General features: G+C 67.4%; 3 protein-coding genes across 3 annotated transcripts; all 3 read left to right on the forward strand.

Annotated features, from left to right (window-relative positions):
- Positions 1-2634: 2634 nt before the first annotated feature.
- On the forward strand, positions 2635-5130 carry CHLNCDRAFT_144431 (hypothetical protein; the record flags this gene model as incomplete). The annotated part of the gene is made up of 9 exons (XM_005848676.1): positions 2635-2751; positions 2849-3046; positions 3252-3311; positions 3577-3696; positions 3854-3949; positions 4125-4264; positions 4480-4582; positions 4729-4900; positions 5042-5130. The coding sequence occupies 9 exons, from the start codon at positions 2635-2637 to the stop codon at positions 5128-5130; spliced, it is 1095 nt and encodes a 364-aa protein (XP_005848738.1).
- Positions 5131-9724: 4594 nt separating this feature from the next.
- On the forward strand, positions 9725-10315 carry CHLNCDRAFT_144433 (hypothetical protein; the record flags this gene model as incomplete). Its single annotated transcript, XM_005848677.1, has 2 exons — positions 9725-9935; positions 10098-10315. 2 exons carry the CDS (start codon positions 9725-9727, stop codon positions 10313-10315), a joined length of 429 nt encoding a protein of 142 aa, XP_005848739.1.
- A 409-nt stretch (positions 10316-10724) lies between these two features.
- Positions 10725-13538, forward strand: CHLNCDRAFT_144434 (hypothetical protein; the record flags this gene model as incomplete). Its single annotated transcript, XM_005848678.1, has 8 exons — positions 10725-10832; positions 10937-11188; positions 11348-11515; positions 11702-12007; positions 12174-12451; positions 12643-12697; positions 12834-12884; positions 13083-13538. 8 exons carry the CDS (start codon positions 10725-10727, stop codon positions 13536-13538), a joined length of 1674 nt encoding a protein of 557 aa, XP_005848740.1.
- Positions 13539-13571: the final 33 nt, after the last annotated feature.

Genomic DNA, 13571 nt, shown 5'->3' on the forward strand with positions numbered 1-13571 from the left:
TGTTCTGCGCCGCCAGCCGCTCCTCCATCTCCTTCCTGCTCTGCTGCAGCAGCTGCAGCAGCATGCACGGGTGCATGGAGGAGCCGCCTCAGCCGCCTCATTCAGCCACGTGCCACCCAGGCGATCCGGCACCCGACAAGCCTGCCACCAGCGCATGCACCGCCGGCTGCCCGGCAGGCCAAGCACGCGCCCCACACCCGTCCCCAGCAGCAGCATACTCGAGCGGCCCATGCCGCAGGCAGGCGGCAGCCCACCTTGAGGAGCGCCAGGCAGGAGCAGGAGGAGACGGCCTGCTGGCCGGGCGCCTTGTAGCGAATGGCGCCAGGCCCCAGCTCAACAATCTCTAGATCATCAGACACGATGCACACCTGCAGAGTGCCAGCAGCGCAGCCACGGTTCGCCGCGGCGGGGAGGGCAGGGGGCACGGGCCGGCACGCGCAGCCTGCCCACGCACAGGCAGGGCTCGGCAGGCCAGGGGGCAGCGCAGGACATTGAACATGCCCACATGCGGCTGCCCACCCACCTTCTGCACACCCTGGTCTATATATTCCTGGGCCTTGATCAGGATGAGGGAGTCGGCCTCCATCGTGCTGGTGAAGCTGACTGCGCAACGAGGGGCGTGAGGGACACACACGCAGAGGAACACACGCATGTGCACGCACCGTGGGCCGCTCCGCTGGTGGGCGTGGGCAGCGCAGGCGGCTCGCGGCGCGGCAGCACAAAAAAGCACCCGGCGGGCCCCGTTGAGCTGCGTGGCGGAGCCCGCGGGCGGGCGGGGCGCCTGCACCCCCTCACCGATCATGCCCAGCCTGTTGTGCTCCGAGCAGAAGCCCGCCCGCATGGCGTCCAGCACGATGTGGACGTACATGCCCTTCTGGGCGCTGCGCAGGGCACGGCAGGAGGCGGGGGAGGCGGGCGTCAAGCCCTGTTTATACCGGGGCGTTGCGGCAGGGTGCGCTGGAAGCGTGGAGGCGTGGGGAAGGAAGCGCCCCATGCCCAGGGCCCGCACCTGTACACATCCAGCTGCCGCAGGAGGACCTCCCGGGCCGCCTCGAGGTGGCCGCCGCCAGGCCCCGCCTCTGCCGCCGCCATCAGCTCATCCACCTGCGGGTCGTAGCGCCGCATCTGCAGCAGGCGGCGGCGCATGGGGGGGTGGGGGGGCAGCACTTGGGGCCTGGCCAGAGCTGGCTGCAGCTGGCAGCGACGGGCATTTGGCTTGCCGGCGACTGGCTATGCCACACATACGATTCGGTACTCTGGACCCTCCTGCCTCCCTCCCTCCCTCCTCCTGAGCAGTACCTGTCAGGTCCGCACTGCTGGTCAGCGGTATATGTACCGCTCCATGCCATACCGCCTCACCTTGTAAAGCACGTTGTAGCCGTCCACCAGCGTCACCCCGGTGGGCTGCTCCCCGGGCGCGGAGATGTTGGTGCCAAACATGGAGCAGAGGGTGAGGCGGTCCGACTTCTGCCGCCGCAGCTCCTCCTGCAGCCGCTCCCGCTCCTCCCGCTGCCTGCGGTGGGTCAAACATGCGCATTTTCATCTGTGAATTCAAGCAGGGACTGGGCAGGCGTGCCAAAGCTCCTGTGGCGCCCCTCCTCGCTGCCTCCCGCCGGGGCATCCAGCGGCAAAGCCAGGTGCTGCCGGCGTGGCAGCGCAGCAGACCCGGACAGCCTGCCTGCCGGCTTGCGGCCCCAGCGGGGAGGTGCCCACTCGCGCCGCGCCCCTGCACCCTCACCTCCTGTACTCCTCAGAATCCAGGCTCTCCTGGCGGAACGCCTGCGGTACTGGCGGCTTGCGGTACCCCGCAGTCTGCTGCCGCTCATACTCCTTGTTCTGCCGGGCCCAGCTGATCTGCTGGCGCACGGAGATGTTGATGGTGCTGTCCACGCGGCGAGGCGGCGGCGCGGGCCGCGGCGGGCCCTCCTCGTCGCTGCTGCTGCTGGCGCCGCCGTCGCGCGAGGCCGGCTTGCGGCGCTTCTTGCCGTCGCGAGCCAGCACCAGGGCTCGCAGCTCCCGCCCTCTGCGGCCGGGCTGCGGCCGCTGCTGGGGGGTGAGACAGCCCCTCAGCCTGCTGCCGCTAAGAATGCCGTGGCTCGGCCCCCTTCTCGCGCCTGCCGGCAGGCGGCAGGCGGCGCCCGCCGCCCACACGCGCGCCACACCGACCAGTCGTGGACGAGATGGGAGCGCGAGACGGGCTGCGGGTGCTCCAGGAGGCGAAGCGATTCGCCGTCAGGCCCAAGTGCCTGCAGGTGCTGCCAGCGAGGTGGCGGGGCAGTTGCTGAATGGATACACGGTTCAAAGACGCTGGTTCAACGCGGGAATGGACAGCCTGCTGCGGTGACCATCGCAGCTCAGCACACTCCATCGTTACAGGCGTGATCAGGCACAGTGTTGCGTTGTGTGAGAGCAGATGCCGCCCTTGTGGTAACACCGGAGCCGATGCTGCGTGCCTGTGTGTCGGCACGCTCCCCTTCCCACCGCTGCCTTGCGCCAGTCCAGCGAGCCCCAGGGCCTCGCAGCGCAGCCTTACCGAGGCGATCCATCACCAGCTGCCAGGCGGGCACCCGCCGCTCCCTCCTGCTCTTCACCGCCGGCGGCGTGGTAGCGGCGGCAGGCGGCCCGGCGGCAGTCATGGCGGCAGGGGCTGAGTCGATGGAGGTGGACGCCACCAAGGCGCCACCAGCGGCGGCCTCGGACATCCCAAAAGCAGAGCTGGCTCCCGGGCTGGAGATCAGCCGGATTGTGAAGGTGCGGCAGGCTCGGCCGTGTGGCCATCACCCTGCCTCTGCGCTCTGTTGGCGGCTGCTGATGCTGTCATGCTGGCGCTGTGCGCGTGCACATTCAGGGGTGCTGGCAGCTGAGCGGCGGGCACGTGGGCGAGCGCGCCACAGACCGCACCTCAGGACAGGCCGCCATCGACGACTTCCAGGCCTTTGTGGCGGCGGGCATCACCACCTTTGACACAGCAGACATCTACGGCCCCTCGGAGGCCCTCATCGGCCGCTACCTGGCCTCCCACCCAACCGAGAAGCCGGCAGTACAGGTGCGCCCGCAACTCCTAGCGGCGGCTTAGGGCAAAAGGGCCGTACTCCTTGCGCTTTGCGGGAATGCTGAGGCACACTGCCTGCTGCTGCCCTGCTGGTTTGCGCTGCTGTCATGGAGCATGCCTCCTTCGATCAGCGCATCCCCCGCACCTCTCTGGTGCCACCACACACATCATTCGTACGTCTGCATTCACACACCTGCAGGTCCTCACCAAGTTCTGCTGCTTTGGCGACTCGATGAACGCGGCCAAGGAGCTGCGCTTTGTGGAGCAGGCGCGCAGGGCCGCAGCCAGCAAGGCACCAGCCGGCAGGGCACCAGCCGGCAGGGCCCCAGCCAGCAGGGCACCAGCCAGCAGGGCACCAGCCAGCAGGGCACCAGCCAGCAGGACCGGCATGCGCTGCAGAGCTGCAGAGCTCGGCCCGCCCGGCAGCACAGTGCTATTCTGGGCATCGTGTCCACCACGGCCACCACCACCACTGGCATGCACGCACACACACCATGCACCCCTGCCTGCCTGCCTGCCTGCAGAGCATCGACGCCAGCCGGCAGCGGCTGGGGGTGGAGAGCCTGGACCTGGTGCAGTTCTACTGGCATACCTACTCCAACAAGAGCTACGTGGCGGCAGCACTGAACCTGGCGGCACTGCAGGTGGGCTGCGCTGGACTTGCAGCGGCACGGCCAGACCCAGCCAGCCAGGCGTTTACATGCCGGTTCCGCACATGCGGGCCTTTGTGCCTGCGCCCCTGATGCCGCTCACTCGCCCCCGTGCTGCGGCACGCCCGGTCCCTGGCCCCCTCCTCTGCAGAAGAAGGGCAAGGTGAAGCACGTGGGAGCCACCAATTTTGATGTGCCGCGCCTCAAGGAGATGAGCGAGGCCGGGGTGAAGATAGTGAACAACCAGGTGCGGAGGGGTGGGGCTGCGCTGAGCTCTGGCAGGACTGGGCTTGCGCTGGGCTGAGCTTGCTCTGGGCTTGCCGTGGCGCAGCGTGCTCCAGCCTGCCTGACAATGCTTCCCAGCCCACGCTCCTGCCTGGCACGCACTGCCCACCACTGCCGTCGTCTGTACCGCCTTGCAGGTGCAGTACAGCCTGCTAGACCGGCGCCCCGAAAACGGCATGGCAGCCTACTGCGCTGAGCAGGGCATCAAGCTGCTGCCGTATGGCGTGCTGGCGGGCGGGATACTGTCAGACAAATACCTGGGAGCCTCACCTGATGAGTGAGTGGCGCTGACCATGACCATGCCGCGGGGCCAGGCGGGGCAGGCGCATGATGTGGGCAGGCTGGGCTGGCGTGCAGGCCGGGGCAGCCGCGGTGTGGGTTGCCCCGGGCTGGTGTGACGTTTGGGGCGCCTGAGGGTGTCCGCACCCCTGCCTCCTCCCCCTGTTGGCTGCGCCCTGCCTCACCTCGCGCCGCTTCTCTGCTGTGCCGCAGCCTCAAGATCAACACCTACTCCAAGTCCAAGTATGCCAGTGTGATCGGCCAGGCGGGAGGCTGGGACTGGTTCCAGGCAAGCCGTGGGTGTGGTGGCGGTGTGGTGTGTGTATGTGTGTGGGACTCGTGGCAGCTGGCACGGTGCTGGAGTCGCGCAGGCAATGGGGCATCAGGGGATGCGCGTTGGGTGTTTGCCCACCGCCTCATGCACAACCTCCTGCACCTGCCTTACGACCCCCTGCGCCGCAGACGCTGCTGCAAGCCTTGTCTGAGGTGGGCAAGAAGCATGGGGTGAGCATCGCTGACGTGGCGGCGCGGTGGGTGCTGGAGCGGCCCCAGGTGGCGGGCGTGATTGTGGGGGCGCGCAACACCAGCCACGTGGACGACCTCAAGAAGGTCTTCACCTTCCAGCTGGACGACGGTGGGTGGCTGTGTTGTGCGCTTGGGATGCGGCCTGGTGCGAGAGTGGCGTGGCTGGCCTGCTGCTTGCCATCTGGCTCTGTGCCAGCTCATGGCGGGCCGCCGCCATCCGGTCGACGTGCCGTGCGTCTGCCCTGCGCAGCCGACAAGGCGGCCATCGACGCAGTGCTGGCGGCGGGCAAGCAGGCGGAGGGAGATTGCTATTCGTGGGAACGCGGGGGCAAGTGGTGATTGGCCGTCCCTGCTGACCGAGAATACAATGTGGGCACACTGTGCGCAATGAGCCGGCGGCGCAAATGGCTGTTGCCCTGCCATTGGCTGTCACTGTTGTTGTATCATTCGGATCGTGCGGTTGTTGCTGAAAGGAGTGTAAAGTTGAGTTTACGCAACCAAAACCCTCGCGGTGGCAAAAGGGCGGGGCGCTGCCAGCCTGTCGAGCACAGCGCACTGCCAGCCTGTCGGAAACCACCGCTGATCCGCTTGGTGCCTACTCAAATCCCACGCCCAGTCAACCCTTGTTCACATGCCAGGCGCTTACACACACATGCAAAAACGAGCAGCTGAAAACTTAGTCTTGCAAGGCCAGCACCAGGATGCGCTGGATCGGCGGGCAGACCAGGCGTTCTGAGCAGGTTGTGCTGAACCCTGGCCAGGCTGAGGGCTGCGGTGCGCAGGCGGGAGCGCTGGTCCGCAGCCAGGCGCCCCACCAGCCAGCCAGCCTCGGCAATGGATCGCTCCGAGACAGCCGGCAGCGCATGTGCCAGGGCAGGGCAGGGGGCAGGCACCAGCTGCCACTGGGCGTCTGCGAGCGGCAGGTGGCTTGCCAGATCGGCGTAGAGGCTCGCGGCTGCGCTGTTCAGGTCAGGCTGGTAGCGATTAAGGGTGTCCAGGGCTGGCTGCACAGTCTGCGCTGCCTGCACCAGGCAGCAGGCTGAAGCAAGGAACGATTCACGCCTGCGACCTTTCTGCCGCAAGCCTGCCAATGCCGCAAGTAATGGGGTGTTGCCATGCTTGTCTACCACAAAGGCGCCAGCAGGGTCTGCCTCCACCAGCAGCTGCACAACAGCGCTCGCACCATTGACGGCTGCGCAGTGCAAAGGTGTCAGCCCTGGGAATGTCCTGGATGAAATGGTTTTCGGGGCTGCCGCCAGGAGGAGCTGCGTCACTCCACACTTATCATAATATGCTGCATAGTGAAGTGCTGTCACGTCATCTGGGCTGTGTGTGGCTGCTGCTATCTGCTGGTCAGCTGCCAGCATCTGACGAACAGCCGCTTCATCACCAACTATTGCAGCAGCGAGGAGATCAAGGGCAGCTGCCATCCCTTTGAACCGGGTCAACACACCCGGTTCAGAAGTACAGAAGAGGCATCATTCAATGGCGTGAAGCATGGAATTGGAAGCAATTGACTCCCACAACAAATTCACTCACAGATGTGCTCCACTGGCAGCGGGCGGGCGGGGTGGCGACGCAGGGGGCGAGGGTAAAATTGCACCGCCAGCAATGCACCCTCCAGCAATCCGCTGTGCTGGTCCCCACAGGCCAGGAGGTACGCTGAGGGAGCTAAACAATGTGGAGCCGAAGATAAAGGTAAAGGTGGGGAAGAGCCTCCACAGGCTTAACTTCCCGGTTTTAACGTCTAGCTTTAGACCATTATTTGATCTGCCCGACGCGCCAAGTGCAGTACCCCCCACTAAGAGAGGCAGGCAGGGTGGCCGTCTGGGCAGGCTCAATGCGTCAGGCTGGTGCACCGTTGTTGCCAGACTAGAGTTTGATGTGCAGAAGGCCCTTGTTGCAGCCCCCATTGCCCATTGTGGCAACCAGTGGTGGGGAGGAAAGGGAGGCGTAGGACTGCTGTCGGCTGCTCATCAACCAGAGCGCTCAGAGTTTCCACATCCTCTGGCAGGTGCTAGCACTGGGGGCATCCAACGTCCCACCTCCCCTCGCTTTGGGTTGAGCGACAAGCACCCCACCTGCACGTGAAACCTGACCTGATCCTCACCTTTTGCCCGGGTTGGCTGCAGCACCCAACGCCTGCGCCAGCAGCCGCTCGGGCCCGCCCCGTCACCAGGGCCGCCACGACCTCCACCGCCTGCACCTACTCACCGCCCCTGCCCCTGTGCCCTCCCTCGCCTTCGGACCTGCCACCATGCCGCCAGCAGTGGAGATGGCTCTGGAGCGCCTGCGCAGGGCTGCAGGCCGCCGCCAGGCGCAGGAGTATGGGCCAGACATGCATGACTTGACGGCGGCGTACGAGAGCCTGCTGAGCGCCGATGCGCTGCTGCAACAGGCGGCTGCCAGCGGCCCCGCGCCGCCGCAGCTCCCCCTGCTGTGGAGCGCGGATGCCGCAGATCGCAACCCGCTGCTGTTCAAGGTGGGCACCACAGCATCTGGTGACCACTCCTGGGCTTGTCTCCCTGCAACGTGTGCCTGCAGCTTTTCCGCTACGCCATGCAGGGTCTTGTGCAGCTGATACGGGCGTACTCTCTTGCCGGCAGCCTGGACGCTGCCCTGCCCATGCACGAAGAGCTTCAGTATCTGACGGCTGACTTTAGCTTTCGGGTAGGTGAGGGGAGGCAGGACGCCAACCCAGCAGGCGAGACGAGCATTGGGTGCCTCCTCATCTTCTCGACTTTTCGCTCACGGAAGCAGCACCAGTTTCCTGTGCAGCCTCTCACTAATCATCGTGGAGGGAACTACATCTTTTTGATACCGGTCGTGGACTCAGGTCAGCAAAAGGTTGCCATATCTGTTGCATGCGCATGGGAGACGTTGCTTTCTTAGGGTTAGGCGCAAACTTTGAACTGAGCTGATCGGCCGCCTTTTGCTGCCCTGCGCTAGCAGGGCTGACTCCAATCACGGTGCTCCAAATGGTGGCAGCCGGCTATTACTTGCTCACTCGCGCAGAGACCTGGACGCCGTTTAGGCTGGCCATCAGGGCGCTGCAGGAGGTGTGGCCTGAGGCAGCAGACCCCATGACAGGGCACGCCACGCTTGTGGCCCATGCCTGGCAGCAGCTGGAACGCAACCTGTGGACCCCTTCTTTCAGCTCCGCCCCAGGCCCAGCCACAGAGCTGGAGCCGGCCCCTGGGCCCCTGGGCCGAGCGCTGGCTGCCAACCTGCGCCGGCACTGCCCCGACTTCAGCCTGGCAGACCTGTACCGCGCCGCACTCCTGCTGCGCATCAAGTCTGCAAGCTGTATCATCAATGAGCTCTGCAGCCTACGAAGGCAGCCATACGCAATTCTGGCCACCCTTGACAGCCAACTGCTGCTGATCCTGTCAGACGCAGAGCCGACAGATGAGCAGAGCCGGCATCCCGCCGGGCGGAGGGTTCATTCATTCATTCAGCACACAGACCGGCCGCCTCTTGCTCGAGGGCGGCCCACTTTGGCCTGGGCAGCCCGGGCCGCCCTCCCCCCCCGGGCGCATGTTCGGTGTTGGAGGGGTGCGCCCAGCGATAGGGGGCCCCTGAAGGCATGCGCCGAGGCCGGGAAGCGTGGTTCGGCGCTGCTGCACGCTTGGCGACTTGAACAGAACCGCGTGCCGCCGAGCTGCGGCCGCAGTTTCCGGCCCACAGTCTACGGCCGCAGCCACGGGACTCGGCGGCACGGCGTTTGGGCCCAAGCTTGCTGCCGCCGCCGCCGTGCCCGGGGGGCAGCGCGGCGGCGGCGGCGGCACGCTGCGACGCCCCCGAGCCACCGAGCTGCGGCCGTAGCTTCCTGCCAGAAGCCCACGGCCACAGCCACGGGACTCGGCGGCACGGCGTTTCGGTCCACGGCTTGCTGCCGCCGCCGTCGCAGGGGTGCTGCCTGCGGCGGCGGCGGCACGGCGTTTGGGTCCACGGCTTGCTGCCGCTGCCGCCGCCGCAGGGGTGCTGCCTGCGGCGGCGGCGGTAGCGCACGTGGCAACCCCCCGCCTTCCTTGCCTCCCATCCACCGGACCCCGTCNTGCGCTTCACTTTGTTTCGGGAGGGGCTGCTCACTGCTCATTGCTCATTGCTCATCGCACACTGCTCAACGCTCATTGCCCTATATCCCACCCAGCCGCAGGACTCTACTGCCGCCCGCGCCCCGCCCCATCTGGCCGCTTGCGCGCCCCATCCCCCCTCGATGGGGCCCGCCCACACCGGGGCCTCCCCCCTCCCGCCCACTGCTTTCTCAACGGCCCCGAGCCGGGGCTGCCCTCATTGCATACATAGTGCGCCTTTCCCTGCTTTTCTAGTGACCTAGCGTTCCGCACTGCCGTTTGGCCAGCCCATGCTCCCGTACCGTTGCGTTTCTCCCCAATGCGCCATGCCACTTTGCCAGTCATACACACGTTTCGATGCGTGCCCTGTCAGCTGCTTGCGTTGCATGTCGCCTTGCTCCACCCCTGTTTTATTGCTTTCTCTGCTTTCGCCCGGTTCCCGTCCCGTTTCGGCGGGGAGTCTATGTTGCAAGCTAGTTCTTGCTTTACCAGACTTTAAGCCCACACAAGCAACAAGCAAGCCTGCTGGCAGCATTGTTCCAGCAGACGCCTTGTGTGCTGCACAGCGCGCTGCACTAGCCTCGTTTGGCGCCATTTCGGCGCAGCGGGGCACCCCTGCCACAGTGGCAGACCCACTGGGCCGCCCGTTGGCTTGGATGGATGATCGTGCCGCCTTCTATGAGCAAGCACTTGCAAAGGCAGTGGCTGGCAAGCGTAAGATGTCCTGGGCATGGAATCGGCTGCATTTTGCCTGCAAATACCTGTTGCCTTGCCCGCGTGGACCCATCCAGTTGCTATGGTGCCCTGCAGGGTGGTATTGCGCACTGAGAGTGGCAATCAGCTTTGCTTACGAGTGTATGTGCTTCGTGCTGCAATCGCCTGTCATTCTGGTGGCGCCGGCGCAGGCGCCGGCGCGGAGAGCCTGGCTGCTGAACCGGGCGCAGCAGCTACTGGAGCAGGCGCGCGAGATGCTGCCCCGCCTCGAGCCCTGGCTGCCTGCCCTGGAGATGGACACAGCGCGGCGGGAGGTGCAGGAGGGGGAGGAGGCGCTGGCAGATGCGCACCGCGGTGAGCACCACTAGCTTCGAAGTCTGTGGGCAGACCCGTTCACGCGTAGGAGAGCTGACAAGGTGTCACCTTGCCGGTGGTGCGGTCACCCCCACTTCTGGATGGTCTTGCTTGGAATTTACAAGCCTGAGGCACCCAATTCTGCTGGGTGTGCTGCTGCAGGAGTCTTCCCTTCAGAGCAGGGCGAGGGGCCGTGGTCTGCCGCTTGGACAGCGGCCCCCACGTGTGCGCAGTGCGACCAGACTGCTTTGCACCTGAGCAAGTGCAGCGGATGCCGCGCCGTGGCCTACTGCAGCCGCGCCTGCCAGGTGAAGCACTGGAAGGAGGGAGGGCACAAGAAGGAGTGCAAGCGGCTGGCGGCGGAGCAGAGCAGCCAGTAAGGACGGCACCACCTGAGGTGTGATCCTCTCCCGCTGCGCGGCTTGCAGCCGGCGGGCCTGCTGCACTTCGAGTAGATAGACTTGGTCATTACCGAAGCAATATACCTACTTTCTTGTTGGATGACTCTTGCAACCCCACTTGCTCACCCTCTCCAATGCTGGTAGCGTCACTATTGGAGAGAGATGCTAAGCGCCGGCGCCGCCCCGCTGCCAGCTCACCTCTGCAGTGCTCACCTACGGGGTGTGCGAGCACCTGCACAGTGCGGATTTGCCGCTGGGCAATAGGGGGGGCCTCCCCTGGCGCCCTGTAGCTCGGTGGGAACAGCTGTTGAACATGCCACGCGGGTGCAGACCCCGCCTCGCGCTGTCAGTCCTGCTGCATCTGGCAGCGCTAGCGGCGGCAGCCGTGATGAAGAGCAAGAGGCAACGTTGCGGCGGGCCGCTGGGACTGGACCATCCCGCCCTCAACAGCACAACCACAGAGTGCCAAGCCTACCGCCGCGTCTGCTTCGATCAGGTAAGCAGCGCGCGTGTGTGCCGATCCAGCACCACTGAAATCGAGCCGCGCACTCGGCACCGACCGGCCGCTGCCGCCGCCGCCGCTGCTGCCCTCGCCTGCAGGGCAGCGTAATTTCCTTTGATGAGGCCCACAGCCCCGCCAACCGCACCTCTGTGCCCATCCCCCGCCTCAACATCACGCATCTCGTGTACAACTGGGCAGGGCTGGAGGGCAACAACGACCGCCTGCGCAGGTCGCTGTCGTCGTACGAGCCGCTGGCCTACCGCTTTGGCAGCGGGGCGCTGGAGGCCAGCCCCGACCTGCGCCAGCCCCTCTTCTCCAACTGCACCGTGCCGGTCGTCATGTGGACCAACGTGGGGCGCTGCTGTTGCACCAGCGGCTCTCTGCGCTCGCACTAGGCCTGCCCTTCCCTAGCGCTGGGCGCTGCCGCCTCCAGCTTGCCCCCCAGCGCCAGCGCCTGGAGCGCCAACCACCCTCCTCTGGGCCTGCACCGCCCCTGGCCGTGCCCGCAGTGGATCCACAACTTCGCGGAGGCGTTCTCTCATGTGGCGGCGCGGGTGTGGGCGCTGCAGGACGGCGGCGCGATGAGCAGGGCGGCCACGCTGGTGGTGGGCACGCCCGCGGGCGAGCGCCTGCCCGACTTCCTGCCCACGCTGCTCCGCCCCTTCACGCCCCACCCAGTGGAGTCCTTTGGAGAGGCGAGTGCGATTGCGTGTGGGTGGTCAGCGCCGTCGTGGCTGCTGGCGCTGCTGGTTGCTGGTTGTTGCTGGGGACGTTCTGCGCTGCTTCTGCCGTGGGTGGCTGGAGCAGGCGCGGGCCTCACCTGGCTACATCAGCTCCCTCGCCCACGCCGCCTGCTGCCGCAGTTTTCGCAGCGGTGCGGCACGAGCGGCGGCGAGGAAGAGCCCAGCCCCGGCGCCGCTGCCGGCAGGCCGGCAAGCAGCAGCAGCGCCGCCGCCGGCGGGCCGGCAAACAGCAGCAGCGCCGCCGCCGGTGGGCCGGCGAGCAGCGGCGCCGGCCGCTGCTTCCAGACCGCCTACCTCTGCGCCTTTTTGTACGGCTACTACCAGGCAGACTACGGGGCAGCCCAGGCCATCTTCAGCCACTACCAGCTGCAGCTGCCGCCGTTGCCGGCCGAGGCGCGGTTCCAGGGTGGGCCGGAGGTGCTGAAGGTGGGCGGGTGATGGTGTGCGTTGTTCTGCGTGCGCTTCCCGGCCCTCGTGGAGTGCACCCTCCCTCCACCCTCCTGGTGGCCCACACATGCCGTACCAGCCCAGCCCCATCCACCCGCCCGCACACCCAGCCCCATCCACGCCGCCGCCGCCTGCCCGCCGCCAGGTCCTGATCAACCGTCGCCACGGGCCCGTGCGCAACCTGCTCAACAGCGCCGCGCTGGTCCAGGCCTGCAACGACCCAGCTGCCTGGCGGGGCCTGGCGGGGGCCCAGGGCCGCGGCTCGCCCATCCGCCGCGTGCAGTGCCGGGAGGCGGGCCTGGGCGGGGATGGGCTGGCCAACATGGCCGCGGTGCGGGCCGCCGACGTGCTGGTGTGCCTGCACGGCGCCGCCTGCACCAACTGGCTGTTCATGTCTAAGGGGTCGGCGCTGCTGGAGATCAGGTGGGCCTGGGCCTGGGCCGGGTGCGCCTGGATGCGGTGTGCGCTGTCGCGTGTGTGGCTGGCGGGCGCGCGCCTGGCTCCACCCTCCGCCAACGCCGCGGGCCGGCCGCCCGCGTGCCGTGCCAGCGGCGACGCCCGCCGCGCCCGGCGTGCCTGCGACGGCTGCCTGCGCTGCGCCGGTACCGCTGCAGGCCCTACCAGTTTGGGTCGCTGGCGCGGTTCTGGGCGGATGCCCACTTTGCGCAGGTGCGCCCGCCTGCGCCGCCTCCTGCCGGGCCGCCTGCCGGGCCGCCCGCCGCGAGCGCGAGGCCTTGCCATGGCAGGCGGTGGGGTGCACCCTTGGCAGGGGTCGCTGAGCTGGCGCTGCCTTGGCGTGCTGCAGATCGCAGAAGCCACTGGGCACCAGGTGTTCTGGTACGGCTTAAATATAGAGGTGCGTCCCTGCCTGAAGCTGTGTATGTTGCACCTGGGCGCCCCTCAGGCTGCCCACCTCGTTCCAAGCCTCGCTCCCAGGAGGGCCCCACGCCCGCCATGGCCCTGTCGCCAGGCTGCCCTCGCAGCATGCGACCTGCCGCCGCCAGCCCGGCGCTCGCTCCTCCGCATCCATATGCCGTGGCGCCGCCTGCCGCAGGACCCGGCGCTGTCCAAGCCAAGCCAGCTGGAGGCGGCGCGGCCGGCCCGCGAGGGCAGCAGCGGGCAGCTGAAGGAGGCGCGTGACCGCCACGTGTTGCTGCCCTTTGACGCGCTGCAGGCCATGCTGCTGCAAATCGCGGCCGCGGGGCGCCGCCGGGACGCGCACCTGCGGCAGCGCGGCAGCGGGGAGCACTACGCCGAGCTGCTGCCCGGCGGGCAGCTGCACGCGGTGGCGGCGGCCGCGGCGGGTGCTGATGGCCGCGACGGCACCCAGGCGGCCGCCGCGGGCGTGCTGGCGCTGCTGGGCGGCGGCCCAGACCGGCGGTGGTGGCCCTGGGGGCTGCTGGTGGCGGTGGGCGCGGCCATGGCGGCGGCTGTGGTGAGGATGCGCGGCGCGGCGCCAGCAGGCGCCTCTGGGCTCCTCAGCTCAGGCCGCACGCCCCACCAGTTCTGACTGCTGTGACGCCACTGTAACCGGCCTAGGCGT

The sequence above is a fragment of the Chlorella variabilis genome (assembly GCF_000147415.1).
Source record: "Chlorella variabilis unplaced genomic scaffold CHLNCscaffold_7, whole genome shotgun sequence".
Classification (NCBI taxonomy): Eukaryota; Viridiplantae; Chlorophyta; class Trebouxiophyceae; order Chlorellales; family Chlorellaceae; genus Chlorella; species Chlorella variabilis.